Source organism: Lacerta agilis, chromosome 1 (genome assembly GCF_009819535.1).
Source record: "Lacerta agilis isolate rLacAgi1 chromosome 1, rLacAgi1.pri, whole genome shotgun sequence".
Taxonomy (NCBI): Eukaryota; Metazoa; Chordata; class Lepidosauria; order Squamata; family Lacertidae; genus Lacerta; species Lacerta agilis.
In genome coordinates, this window is record NC_046312.1 from 101,022,131 (window position 1) to 101,037,115 (window position 14,985).

At 41.1% G+C, this 14,985-nt stretch overlaps 1 protein-coding gene across 4 annotated transcripts in view; it reads left to right on the forward strand.

Moving 5' to 3' along the window:
• The window catches only part of RIF1 (replication timing regulatory factor 1), a 37,752-nt gene that overhangs the window by 21,835 nt on the left and 932 nt on the right, over positions 1–14,985 (forward strand). For 2 of the 4 annotated variants that reach the window (XM_033164588.1, XM_033164612.1), the window contains 10 exons: positions 538–672; positions 1,009–1,157; positions 1,482–1,571; positions 1,654–1,720; positions 3,240–6,149; positions 7,499–7,645; positions 8,183–8,260; positions 8,357–8,472; positions 12,424–12,577; positions 13,972–14,080. In XM_033164588.1, the coding sequence (XP_033020479.1) occupies positions 538–672; positions 1,009–1,157; positions 1,482–1,571; positions 1,654–1,720; positions 3,240–6,149; positions 7,499–7,645; positions 8,183–8,260; positions 8,357–8,472; positions 12,424–12,577; positions 13,972–14,080 (3,955 nt within the window). The remainder of the gene's footprint in view (positions 1–537; positions 673–1,008; positions 1,158–1,481; positions 1,572–1,653; positions 1,721–3,239; positions 6,150–7,498; positions 7,646–8,182; positions 8,261–8,356; positions 8,473–12,423; positions 12,578–13,971; positions 14,081–14,985) is intronic. The other 2 variants (XM_033164596.1, XM_033164604.1) reach the window with 2 other exon arrangements.

Here is a 14,985-nt window from a genome sequence, read left to right on the forward strand (position 1 = left end):
TAAAGGTAAAGGTAAAGGGACCCCTGACCATCAGGTCCAGTCGTGTCCGACTCTGGGGTTGCGGCGCTCATCTCGCTCTATAGGCCGAGGGAGCCAGTGTTTGTCCGCAGACAGCTTCCGGGTCATGTGGCCAGCATGACTAAGCTGCTTCTGGCGAACCAGGGCAGCGCACGGAAACACCGTTTACCTTCCCGCTGGAGCGGTCCCTATTTATCTACTTGCACTTTGACGTGCTTTCGAACTGCTAGGTGGGCAGGAGCTGGGACCGAGCAACGGGAGCTCACCCCGTGGCAGGGATTCGAACCGCTGACCTTCTGATCAGCAAGCCCTAGGCTCTGTGGTTATTGAGTTCTTACTGTAGTTCTTACTATTAAGAAATAATAATAATTTATTTATATGCCACCCATCTGACTGGGTTAGCCCAGCCATTCTGTGCTAATATTACATTACTCTTATTAAATTGTAGTTTAATAGAACTACAGTGAGAACTCAATTAAGGTATTATATTACTCTTATTAAATTTTAATTTTGTTACAGCAAACAGAGAATTCCCAGTGGGATGCAAAGATAAGTGGAATAGAAGTAAATCCTACTGGGAAAAGAGACTCCTTGCTGGCACAGACCAATGAACTAAAGCAGAAAAGTATTAATTCCTCCGTAACACCTGCAAAGGTAAGTCATCAGTTCATTAAATGAAATGGTTAAATGAAATTGTTTCTTATTGGCACTTACATCTCCAGCAACAATACCCAGTTTTTTCTATTCTAAGCATCAGTTATTTTTCTTGTTGATAAGGAGAGCTGAATTGTGTAAGTATGGGGCTCACCTGAAGATTGTGGTGGAATTTGCAATTGATTATAGACAGACTCCATTTCTCTCCCCAGATGTGAGCAGAAACCATTTTCACTCAGCCACAGTGCAAGGTTTACAGCTTTGTCTGATATGTACTGTTAGTGTTCATAAGCAGCAAATTATCTACACTCTTTATTTTTACTTTTTCTCATGCAGCAGATGAAACTAGAAAACTCACTGACAAAGACAAATCGAAAAAACTTGCTCCTGGAAGAGGAAAATACTGTCGACTTTGTGTTTATTCCTCCAGAAACAAAAGAGAGAGTTTTGACAGAGCACCAAAAAGAAGTGCTAAGAACTAAAAGGTTTGTAACTTAGTAACTTAAGAGTCAAGAAATGCACATTTTCTGTGTGCCACCAGGTCTGAAACTTTCTAGGTAGTTCATCTCCTTCATTGCCAAGAGCTGGCAGAAGAAGAGCTTCCAAGTTGGTTCCACTTCCTCTGCCCAGCTAGGTTCAGTAACCAGTAAGGGAGCTCACTGTGCAACCCCTGGGTAGAATGGTTCCTACACAGGCCCTTAGGGCAAGCCTTCAAATTTGAATAGTTACTAGCTTAAAATGCCATTCTATATCAAATGTATTAGGACTACTCATTTTATTGGAATTTTGACCAGTTCTATTTTTTGCAGGCTTGATATTCCTACAATGTACAATAATCTTGATGCATCCCAAGATACTACCTTGTTTTCCCAATATACACAGAGCCAGGAAGATTATCCGTAAGTATTAGGGACCAACAATGCTTTGAAATGTAAAATGGTTGAGTTTCCTGTGCATCTAAGTAAGTCACCTTTATTTTAGGGATAAACCAGCCTCTGTGAATGTGAAAGAAGAATCAGAGAAGGAAGAGAACAAAACAATGCCCCAGGTATCTTCATATGTTGACAGTTGTTGAAAATTTATAATAATGTCATTTTTAAAAAAATCTTTATAAAGGACTTATAGGGAAAGGGATGTAGCATATTGCTGGACTAAAGCACATGCAGCTGCTGACACATATCCTTACCAAGTGTCAAACTAACAGCCACAAGAAGTTTTATATTGACATCTGAAACACTGAAGTACATGGATGGCTTTGACTTCCTTTTTGTGTTTTGAGTGAAGGCATAAGCCTATCTGCACCCTACTATGGTGCCTTGTGGTGAATGGGTTGCTTCTGCTAATGGCTTCAGGCCTACCATTATAGAATGTGCATAGTCTATACTTGAAGGACAGTTTCTAGTTGGAACAAATGACTAGATTTTTGAAGCTAGCAAACTGTTTTAGTAAATAATTAGAGCTGTCAACTTAACCCCCCCCCCCCCGCACAACTTTTGCTGGATTTTGCTGCATGTTCTTATCTGGAGCAAATTCTGGAATTGCAAAAAACACAATTAAATTGTAATGCTTGCAATTCTGGTAAAATAACAGGAAAGGTATCCAAAGTGATTTAGTGATAAGACTTTTTCTTTCTTTCTTTCTTTCTTTCTTTCTTTCTTTCTTTCTTTTCTTTTCTTTTCTTTTCTTTTCTTTTCTTTTCTTTTCTTTTCTTTTCTTTTCTTTACAATAACTGTTGGACAAGGATATGGCCTGAAGGTGCATGCTGTAGTAACTTTGCTGAAGTTAAATAGATCTGGCTGTATGGATGCCTAGAATTGGCACATACTGTATTTTTCGCTCCATGGCACGCACTGGACCATAGGGCGCACCTCATTTTTAGAGGAGGAAACAAGGGGAAATTTTTTTTCTGGTTTTCCTCCTCTAAAAGCCCTGTTGTTGTTTTTTGAGGATCAGCTAAAAGTTTTGCAGCTTTTTTGCGAAGGGTAAAGCCCTGTTTTTTTTTGAGGATCAGCTAAAAGTTTTGCAGCTTTTTTTGCAAAGGGGGAAAAGCAAAGCTCCTTTTGCAAAGGGGGAAAAGCAAAGAGGAAAAGCCCCATTTTTATGGGGTTCAACTCACATTTCTGAAAAATCTTACGGAAAGGGAGCAGTTTCTACTGTTTCCAGACAGATAATCTAATCAGCCAGTCACATGTCGCTGGGGAAACGTAACAACCTCCCTCTGCAGCACATTCAACAAAGGAGGGTGGGGCTGAAAGGGAGCCTGGACTCTTATCTCTCTCCTGATCTCTTGCTGATCAGCTGCTGAGCGGGGTCCTTTCAACACCCCCTTTTCTTTGTAAAATAAAAAGCACAATCTGCTTTTGGCCCCTGGGCAATTTAGCTCCAGGGACCACCATTCGCTCCATAAGACGCACAGATATTTCCCCTTATTTTTTAGGAGGAAAGAAGTGTGGCTTATGGAGCGAAAAATACGGTAATACTGCCTTGACCTTCAAAGAAAGGTGCGGTGTGAAGTAAGCAGTATTGTCAATATAATGTATAATGACACTAAGCTATTTTCAATGCAGGATGAAAAAGCAGCAAGTGACTTGCTTGGCATTGCCCATGAAGTAACTGAAAGTGGGAAGACAGATGTACTTCCAGAGAACAATAATTCCACCAATGCTGAACAGCTTACCACTTTTGGTAAACAGAGCTTAGATCCAGATTGTGAGAAATTGGAAACATGTGCTCCTAAATCAGTTCCAGGGGAGACTTCAGTATTGGATTATTCTCTAAATGAATGTACCTCTAATGTCAGCAGCTGCAGCTCTGCCTCTAGTGATGTCATTTCAGGAACCCCACAGCCTGTAAGCAGAAGACAGTCCTTCATAACACTGGAAAAATTTAATAGTTCAGAAAACAGACCATTCAGTCCTACAACTTTCACTGTGTCTGGAACATCTGCAAGTACTCCTTTATTAGCCAAACAGGAATGCATGATTGCTTCAGATGCTTCTTTCAAAGGAATTCCAGATGTGGAGAATAATAACACCTTCAAACACAAAGTGGAAGAAGCCACCCCCAGGTCTAAAAGGTCAAGCCAAGAAATCTTAGGTGCACTGGAGACTTATGTCAAAGTCAAAAGATTGAAAGAAGAAAATAAGGCTAATTCAAAATTTCAACCTGAAAGTACACTTGGGATTAAAAAGTCAAGCCTTAGGCAAAATAAAACAGATAATTCAGAAGAAGAAAAATCAAAGAGTTCACAGTTGCATCAGGAGAAAAATATGCAAGAGTCTCCTGCCAACCTTGTAGAAGATAAATGTGAATTATCTGGTGAAATACAAGAACCAGAATATTTGCTAGACATCCCATCTCAAGTTTCTGAGTTGAATGCAGTAGGATGTACAATAGAAAATAAACAAATTTTGGACAACGTTGCAGAGACCAAAGCAGGGGCAAATTTAGATTCTAAAGAGAATACCCCTCCAGAACTGACTTTAGCAGCAGCTACAATATCTAATGTGGGCCAAAGTCCACAAGTTTCACCTAATCCAAAAGCATTAAGACGTTCTTTAAGACGAAAACCGGAAACTACAGAAGGAGCTTCAGGTAGTCAAGACAAAGAGAACAGTCAACAGAAAAAAGATGGGCGTAAAGATGGTGAAAAGGTTCTGCCAAAGAAGATTTCACAAAGTAAAGAGGCTTCTGCACAAAAGCAAAAATCTGTTCCTGATAAAACAATAGATGCACAAGGAAGCATAAAGAAAGAAATCAATGTACATGGGAGCAGGACTGCAGAAGGTACAATCTTGAAGGAGCCCCATGTTTCAAGAACTATCCAAGAGGAAACTATCGTAACTAATGAAAAATCTGAAGGAAGTCAGTCATCTGACATCAGTGAATTGCAAGATTCAGTTCCAGATACAACTGGTGAGAAACCTAAAGGGTTTCCACGGTATCAGACAAGAAGAACCTCACAGGGATTACTTACCAGTATAGAAAACTCTGAGTCTGATAGTTCTGAAACGAGAGAAGAAGGAAAGAAGAGGAAAAGGTTAGGAAGATGGAAAAATAAAAGTAGTTCACTTGAAAGCAGTTCAATTGAAAGCCAAGTGAAGGAAGTGCTAGAAAGCCAAGAGTTTCATGCAAAACCTGCAACAGAAATCCAGGCCATGCCAGCAGAAAATAAAGATACAATGCATTCTGATGAACACAAGGAAATAGCATTAGTGTCTGGTGTTATTGGTCAAGAGAGAGAGAGAAATACCCTCCCACTTAGTGAATGTTCAGGACTTGAGCAAGATATGGATACTTCCCTTTGTAGAGAATCTTCATATACAGAGAGAACTGCTGCCAGAATGCTGACACGCTCCACTTCAGAGTCAGCTCTAGAAAGCAAGCCGAGAACGACAGTTATGGATAAATATTCTGATTCCTCCTGCAGTATAAGCTCCCCTGCCAAAGGTTTGGAAAGTGGTGCTTATACTGCTGCTATCAGTGTCTCTTCTTCACCTGAGAAGTCTTCAGATACAGCTGAGTGTCAGCACAAAAGAAGCAAGCGGACAAGGAAATCAAAGAGCTGTAACTGCTGTGATGAGAATCCATCCCTGCAGTTGGGAAAGTCTGTCACTGAAATAAAAAAAGAAGGTAGCCCCAAAAAAGAAGATAGCCCAGAACTAAAGTTAAAAGAGCTTAAAGGGATGGCTAGTAAATCAACAATGGCTTTGCCAAGCATTCCTGTTGCTGCTGATTCTCAGTTTGCTGAAAGGCTCAGTATGGAACCTTGTGCAGTGAGCACACCACTGTCCTCCATTAGCAATTCCTTTGCCCTAAAAGATTCGCACGAGGGTATCCAATCTGAAGAGGATTTGCTAGGAGGTGACACTCCAAAAGAGGAACTCAAGAAATCATCCCATGTCAAAGATGAGAGTGACACATCTGTTGCAGAAAATCTGGATTGTGTTGGCTTGGCTGAAGCAGCTTCAGAACCAAGTTCAGTAGACTCTGATTCAGTAGAACACATTGTTCAGTGTCCATCCTTAAAAGCAGACACAGAGCCAGGTGCTGTAAAAATGGAAGATAGTAATCAAAGTAGTCATCCAGAAGGTAGGACTGATGTAGAGATGAGTGTGAACCAACCTGACGAAATAAAGGCCAGCGAAACAAAAGCCGACATTGTTCAGAATGTTGTAGACAAGACACCAGTATCTGTGACAGATGTACCAGAACTTCAAGAACAGGATGCAGAAAGCGATATAGCCAGCAGATCAGTAGAACATGAAATCTCAGCCTTGGTACAGAAGGAAAATAGCTCAGATTCCCCTCTAAAGTTTCAGGAAATTTATGCTTTTTCTGTATCCAAGATTAGTGAAATCCCTGATGGAGTGCAGGCACGCTGTATTTGGTCTCCATCAGCTTCTCCCTCTACCAGCATTTTAAAGAGAGGTGTAAAAAGACAAAAAGAAGAAGATTCTCCATCACCTGCAAACAAGGTACTTGAAGTGGCTTTTGTAAATTTATATGTGAATATATCCATATTGTATCTATATCCTTTATATAGTTCAGTATCCATTTCTTCCTTAATAAGAGCTAAAACCTACAAAATCTTCTCCATGATTTTTTCATATCTCCCTGCCTTTTAAGGCTTACAACATGTGTGATATATTTAACACTTGTAAATCTTTGTGGAGGAAATGTTTTTTGTCAATTCAGAAACTTCTTTTTCTTTGCTTGTGAGAGATTAAGCTGCTTATCTTAACATAATGTTTCTAACTTATCTAGAAGACTGGGCAGCTGTTACAGCAACATCTGTAAACTCAGTGGTGCAACTTAGAATACAGAATATCCTGTATTCCCAAATACCCAGCTCCCACACACTGTGCCTTGAATTGTGACCATTCTTAATCAGTGTTGCACACTGTTTTCTACTGATGCCTCACTCCATGTATCATTTAAAACCATCTACTACCCTTTGATGTTTATCATCATTTGCTCCACAGTCAAAAAGGCTTCTGGATTGCTTCGTACTACAGTTTTTCATTCCTACGAACAAAATTGTGTTCAGGTTCTGCTTTCAGGTTACCCATAGGCACGTGCCTGCTTTATATTGCATTTATCTGATGTTGTTTTTTGTGTTGTGTTTTTATTGTATTTTGTACATTGCCTCGAGACATTTATGGTAGGTGATTAATAAATAATATAGTTTTATTTAATTAGTAGTCACTGCACTCACCAATGTGAAATATCTCAAATATTTCTGAAATCAGCCAGTTTATCTCATTCAAACCAGAATGTAGATCAGTAGGCCTCAAAAGTGTAGTACCGGTCACAACCAGGTCTGAACATGAGAAATGCATAATTTATTCTTTTTAGGGAGCCACATGTCTCCTGTGTTACCCAGACGTAGAGAGTTGTCCAAAGCTGCTTATAGTATATCCTATATATGTCTACTGAGCTATAGAGTGGAAACTCATGCAAAGCATTGCATTGCAACTTAAGTCTATTATGTTAAAATTATGTCACTTGCCATTGCAGGCTCACTCCCTTTTCCTAGTCACGACTAGTAAAACTTATTTTTGCTTTAGGGAGTTCCCCCCTTTTGTTAAGGATGTGCACTTGGGCACACTTTGAGGACCTCTTATGGTATATTGTATGGGTCTAAATCAGCTGTACTGACTTAATGCTTCTTTCTATATCAAGTTTGTCAGTCTTGTTTTGAAAATATATGAATGCTAGCTACTTTGCAGAAAAAAACCATTTCCCTTGAAAACACTTTGTGGCTTTGGTGTATCTTTATTGTATAAGACCTGTTCTTAAAAATCCATTGAATCTCTATGAACAGAGCCGACGAGTTTCCTTTGCCAATCCGATCTACCAGGAAGAATTGGCAGATGACATTGACAGGCGAAGTCCTGTGGTTAGAACCCATTCTTCTAATGGTTCTCAGTCTTTCCGAAGTATTAAATCTTCACCTAACCACCAAGGCAAGGTAATATCTGGAATTCTCTTATTTTATTTTTACTGAGAGAATGATCTCTGCGACATTCAAGAACATTGCAATAAACTAAGCTGCTTATAATCATACAAAAGAGTTGAGACTTGGATTTGGAGATCTCTGTGCACAAGTAGAAAGGCTTTTCTGCTCCATCCTATTTTAGCAGTTTGCGCCCCACCAGAAACTACTCCTGTAGGTCAGTGGACCTTCCAGAGCAGTATGTGATGTGACATTTGCTGTTGGTGGGGAACCACCCACTTGTGTACATGATTATATGATTATTTTTGGCTCTACATTCAGGGAAGTAAAAATGGCAATATAACATGCCATTTTTCTTAAATATGGTACACTAATTTAGTTTACTGAAGAAGTATTGGCTGCCAATAGTTGTATGATCCATTCGTTTGAACTAGCTTTTGTCCTAAATTAAAGGACCCCCATTTTAGGCATATGATTTTAATAAGACTAGTCAGAAGGTGTTAGGTAATTCCTATGATCCTGAGAGAGCTTTTTTCCTTTTTTTCTATCCAGCTTATTACTACTCCAACCAAAGGATCTCTGTCCCCAGGATCTCGTAGCCATAAATATAAGAGCTCAAAGAAGTGTTTAGTAAGATTTGCTTCGGCTTTATGTATATCTTCTCCATTTTCTCCTGTATTCAGCTTTTAAACTTAGCCAAATTAATAATTTTCTGTATTATTTAAGATCACAGAAATGGTCAAGGAGCCACTACCAAGTCCTACAGAATGCATATATCCTGCATTAGTGGGCTGTAAAGCGCCTGTCGACACAATTTTGCCTCAGATTACTTCAAATATTTGGTAAGTTGGAAGTCACTGGGAAAGATTCCTGTGTCAAATGTTGAAGTATTCTAATATGTATATATCTGGTGTTTCTGTGATATGCACAACATTAGTCCCAAGTCACATACCATATTTTCCGGTGTATAAGACGACCCCCAACTTTTCCAGTTAAATTACAGAGTTTGAGATATACTCAACTGCAGATTCTCCACCCAGCGTATAAGACGACCCCCAACTTTTGGTAAGATTTTCCTGGATTAAAAAGTAGTCTTATATGCCAGAATATGCAGTAGATGGAACAAGGATCAGTGCTACACTCTGCTTCACACTGGGGTTTTTTGTGAAGGGAGTGTTGAGCCATATCTGTGATAATAGCCCCAAGAGAATATAGGCTTTGCCATGTTGGAGAAAGAAGAGAGTATGCTCAAAACACTGGGGGTGGGGTAGGGACATATTCTCCAGAGTTGTTCCTGGGTGGTGGTACTGGTTCCTGTACCGCTCTTTCTCCTGCACTAGGAAGCAAATGCTTAAAACCTGGCTCTGGGGCAAACTGGAGAGTTTAAACGCTCCACATTCCACAGCTAGTTGCTAATATCTTGGTTGGATATTGTGAGCACAACTTGACAAGTCAACAAACAGCTAAGGAGGCTGGCTTTAGGGGTTTTTTGTGTGCGTTCAAACACACACACAGAGTTTTTTTCACCTATTTCTCTTCTGCAGCAGGAGACGTGAAATGCACTGGTGTGGAGAAAAACTAGCTTAAGCAAATGTAATTTGTTGTTGTGAAACTCAGGCTGTTTGGTAGGAAACTAGCTTGACAAAGAACTGCTTTGGGGGGGGTATGGAGGAAGGAAAAGGTATCTTCAAGTTGCAATTATTTTAATTAATTTCTATACTTCCTTTCATCCAAGGATCAGAGGGTGATTTGCAGTATAAAAGCAGGAAAAATGCCGTATTTTTCTGTGTATAAGACGATGCTTTTTGCTAAAAAAAAATTAGGGGGAAATTGGGTGTCGTCGTATACACGGATAGTGAATGCAGAGGGGGGATGTGCGATTAATGGCAGCAGGAAGCAGGAGATTGGCAGCGGTAATTAGGTGGGTGATTGGTGTCTGCGGCAAGGCCTGCTGGCGATTGGCTGTGGCTGCGGCAATTGGGCAGGCGATTGGCAGCTAAGGCAAGTGGGCTGTTGGTAGTGGCGAGCGGGCAGGCGGCGGCTGAGGCAAAGTGTGTGATTGCAGTGGCAGGCAGGCGGGTGAGCGATTGGCAGAAGTGACCACCCCCACCCCCAAAAACTAAACAACTTAATTTCTTAATTTTGGGTTTAAAAAAATAGGGGTCATCCTATACATGGGGCATCTTATACACGGAAAAATGTGGTACATAACATAGTAACAACAACAAAAGCACCTCCCACTGTGTTTCCATAGTTTAAAAGGGCATAGATTGTATAACCAAAGGCCTAGGAGAAGAAGAATGTTTTTGTCCAGTGCCTAAAGATACAGGTGAAACTCGAAAAATTAGAATATCGTGGAAAAGTTCATTTATTTCAGTAATTCAACTTAAAAGGTGAAACTAATATATGAGATAGACTCATGACATGCAAAGCAAGATATGTCAAGCCCTTATTCGTTATAATTGTGATGATTATGGGGTACAGCTGATGAAAACCCCAAATTCACTATCCCAGAAACTTAGAATATTAAATGAAATCAACAAAACAAGGATTGCAAATAGAACAATATTAGACCTCTTAAAAGTAGAAGCATGCATATGTACTCAGTACTTGGTTTGGGCCCCTTTTGCATCAATTACTGCCTCAATGCAGTGTGGCATGGATGCTGTCAGCCTGTGGCACTGCTGAGGTGTTAAGGAAGACCAGGATGCTTCAATAGTCGCCTTCAGTTATTCTGCATTGCTCGGTCTCATGTCTTTCATCTTTCTCTTGGCAATGCCCCATAGATTCTCTATGGGGTTCAGGTCAGGCGAGTTTGCTGGCTAATCAAGCACAGTAATCCCATGGGCATTGAACCAGGTTTTGGTACTTTTGGCAGTGTGGGCAGGTGCCAAGTCCTGCTGGAAAATGAAGTCAGCATCCCCATAAAGCTTGTCTGTGGAAGGAAGCATGAAGTGCTCCAAAATCTCCTGGTAGATGGCTGTGTTGACCCTGGACTTAATGAAGCACAGTGGACCAACACCAGCAGATGACATAGCTCCCCAAATCAACACAGACTGTGGAAACTTCACACTGGACTTCAAGCATCTGGCATTGTGTGCCTCCCCATTCTTCCTCCAGACTCTGGGTCCTTGGTTTACAAATGAGATGCAAAAGTTGCTCTCATCAGAAAAGAGGACTTGGGACCACTGAGCAACAGACAAGTTCTTTTTTTCTTTAGCCCAGGTAAGACGCTTCTGACGTTGTTTCTTGTTCAGGAGTGGCTTGACAAGAGGAATACGACATTTGAAGCCCATCTCCAGGATCCGTCTCTGTGTGGTGGCTCTTGATGCACTAACTCCAGCCTCAGTCCACTCCTTGTGAAAGTCGCCAACACGTTTGAATGGTCTTTTCCTGGCAATCCTCTCCAGGCTGCAGTCATCCCTGCTGCTTGTGCACCTTTTTCTTCCACACTTTTCCTTTCCACATAACTTTCCATTAATGTGCTTTGATACAGCACTTTGGGAACATCCAACTTGTTCTGCAATTACCTTTTGAGGCTTTCCCTCCTTATGGAGGGTCTCAATGATAGTTTTCTGCACAACTGTCAGGTCAGCAGCCTTTCCCATGATTGTGGTTCCTACTGAACCAGACTGAGAGACCATTTAAAGGCTCAGGAACCCTTTGCAGGTGTTATGGATTGAGTAGCTACTGCACCTTTTCACAATATTCTAATTTTCTGAGATTGTGAATTTGGGGTTTTCATCAGCTGTATGCCATAATCATCACAATTATAACAAATAAAGGCTTGACATATCTCGCTTTGCATGTCAGGAGAAGCAGTCTCTGAGGTGTTGTGTTTCTGAGCTGTTTAAGGCTCTGCACTGTTCACTTAGAGCTGGCAATACAATGCTTTTCTCTCCTTTTTGTGTTATGTTTTGTTTCCTTTCCCCCATCCCACTCTGGCCTACAAGACACTCATCCTGGTTAGGAATTTGGAAGACATGCGGATGAGGTAGGGCAGTCCTGGGCACAAACTTCCTTCTTTTCCTCATAGCAACTACTGCAGCTGAATGGGCCTGTGAAGATAAGCAGTAGCCATCCACTGCAAGATTGGAAGCAAATGCTTCCAGCACCTCATGATGTTGACTTATTCTTATGAATGATGCAGGGAAGGGAGCTAGGTATTCCTAGGAAGTTCCAATGCTTTCTTTGATCTCACTTTGCTAAAGAGTTGTTGTTGTTTTTTAATCTGGCCACCTGCTAAGTGTGATAGGTGGGTTGCTTTTTAAACTTTGGTGCGCGTAGCTGGAGGATGTTCCAGTTTGGTCTGGGAGATTGAGAGCTCCTCCCTAGTAGAGGAGTTAAGCTGCAAGCTGGCCCTGTCTCCTGTTGATGGAGTGACAAACAAAATGTCTTCCTTATTCTCACCAGAACATGTCTTCCTTCACACAGTGTTTCTTGACATAAAAATTTCAGAAGCAGAGCTGTTGCATGCAGAGAAATTGAGGGTGGGGCTCAAGTGCATTTCCAACCTTTCTTCCAGCAAATTCCCCACACAGCCACCCAAGCTCCCGAATAAAGGATTTATGCACTTACTTTCAAAGTAGAAGAGTTGCGTATACATAGAATAGATATTGGGTAACTTAATTGTAGAAATCCTGTGTTAAAGTAGAAAAATGGTTTTTTGAAAAGAGTCCTTTTGTCCTTCAAAGATAAGCATTTTAATGTGGTTCTCTTTCTTACCTTGTCCGTAGAATGTTACATAAGAAGAGGAGGGGGGAACTAACACTTCTCCCTTTGATTTGGCTAAGGGCAAGGGGATTAGGACAACTCATTCGAGCAAAGAACATCAGGACTGTAGGTGACTTGAGTTCTCTGACATCAGCTGAGATCAAAACTCTTCCCATTCGTTCTCCCAAAGTATCCAATGTTAAAAGAGCTCTTAAAGGATACCATGACCAACAGGTAAGTTTCTTTGCATTATAATAAAATAAGCAAAATCTGAAATGTGGGCTTATTTTCGTATCAGAATTCTTTTTTGTTTGTTTGTTTTTGCAGAACACTTAGTCCAAGAGGCATTATTTTGTATTGTTTATATTGCAGTTTTATGTTGCGAACTGCTCTGAGATCTACAGGTATAGCACAATATACAGACTTTAATCATAACCATCATCATCACTATTTGAAATTAAAATAAAAAGTAAAAGTGGGATCACACAACAAGATGTTGCCATGTATCCACAATTCATAACAGGAGTGCTTCTGTCCAGGGCTTTACAAGTGTGGAACTTTGAGCCTTGTTTGAGTTTAGCAGGTGAAAGGGAAGACTGCTCTGTTGCTACTGCTCTTCTTCTTTTGCATTTGTTGGGAAATGGAATAATATCTACAAAGATATATATTCTTTTCTTGTTTCCTATCCTCCTGAAATCACTGTATTATAGAGCACATAGGCTCTGATTTAGAGTTAACTTCCAGGCTCCAGTACTTGGGGACTTTACTGCTGTACAGCAGAAAGAGGAAAGATTCTAGAGAGTGTAAAAGGAGCAAGGTGTCAGCTTCCTCACCTTCATGAGCCCCCCCCCCCCATAGCATGGGGGTGGGAGGTACTAAAACACTTTGTGGAACACATTTCCCTTACCCGCTTCCCTTCCCTCTCCATGCTAAAGCTGTCACACTTCAGCAAGCCAATGTCCCACTTCTTCCCCTCCCTTAATTTAAAAATCTTGAACTGGACTCAACTGCCCTCAATCCTGGAACTCACTGAATGTAGGTTTTTGTTTAGTCATTTGGGGGTTCCTCCCCCAAAATGTACTTTTATTTTTTGTGCAAAAAATTCTATCCCACCTTTATGTTGCTTATGCAATACTCAGGGCGAGTAAGAACAGCTAAAACAAACTATGAAGTGCAGTAGCATTCCAAAGTACATAACTGGGAAATTAAAGACAGCAGGAGCGGTAACAAAGATGGCAGATATAAGAGGGATATGGCATTATACTGTACAACAAAAGAGATAGTGTATTCTAAAATACTTTGCTCCATGGAATACATTTTGTTTGACTTAGAACATTGCGTAACACAATGCTGAATCCACAAGCACCTGTGAATTGCAAGACCAGAGAATAATACTCGAGCAGAGTATTTAACAGTTAGCAGCCATCCAACCCATTACTGGTTCCAGACACTGATTCAGAACTTCAGCAGCTTTCCTGGTACTTGTGGCCACCAGACACCCCCTCCTCCTGTTGAAGAAGGAATGCTACTAATTAGCTATAAATTATATTTCTCATCTGCATTCAATTTTGCTTCCAGTTGAAATATATTGCAATAAAATCTCTCTCCCCCCTCCCCCAAATGTGCAGGTACGATCTCGTGGATTTGAAGAAAATGGTGGCCTGGATGATGTAGAAAAGCCAGTGGGTGGCATTGATGAGAAGTCCTGTTCCACAAATGAAGATAAAATGGAAACAGGTAAATATTGTTTGCCATTGTGCAGTTTAGATGCCTGAACTGGAATGCAGACTAGGTATGCTTGCTTCCCAGGTTAAGCCCATTGTCTACATTACCTGTAGCAGTGTGATTGCTGTCATTCCACAGCTGGTCCAAAAAGGGCAAGCAATTTCTCCTATATGATTATGGCTGTTACACACCATTCTAGCAGTGCCTACCCAGTAGGGCTGTAGTTAGTATGCTATGTAATTGCACAAACAAGAATTGTGGACTGGTTGAATTTGAGTAGGGCTCTAGTCTATATATATTTATATAAATGTTCAAACTGGGTGTTTGTTGGCGAGAGCCTTGCTCCATAACTGCTTGAACGATTCGTATCAAATTTGGACACAACGCCACATTCCTATATGGGAGTGTTCTTAGCTACATGGGGTATACAAATGTCACACCTGTGCAAGGTAAAAAACCCCTTTTTGGACCTCAAAACTCAGCCAGCAGACCCTGCCAGGCATGCTGGGAAAAGAACCAACAGGAAAGGTAACAAAACATTGCCCTCCAGTGGCGGCTATACTGGTACTGCAGCTTTCCTTTGGACGCCACTGCCACCATCCAATGAAAAAGCAGATCAACCGCAAACGTTGATATTGTCTGGCAACCGCGCCCGCCAGGGGGAACGAAAACAAACAAACAAAATTGCCTACAGAGATCCAGGGCGCAATAAAAAGCCGCGCCCATAATTTCCTCACTCACTTCGCCCGTCTCCGCAGCCACGGGAACCAAAAAATAAATAAATTACAACGTTTTTCGGCGACCCCAGCCTCCAGACCATGACCGGCCTTAAAGGCTGCTTTTCCAGCCCCCACCGTACCCCCCAGGCCCCGGCCAGCCTTAAAGGCTGCTTTCTTGGCCTCTGACGCAGATATGGA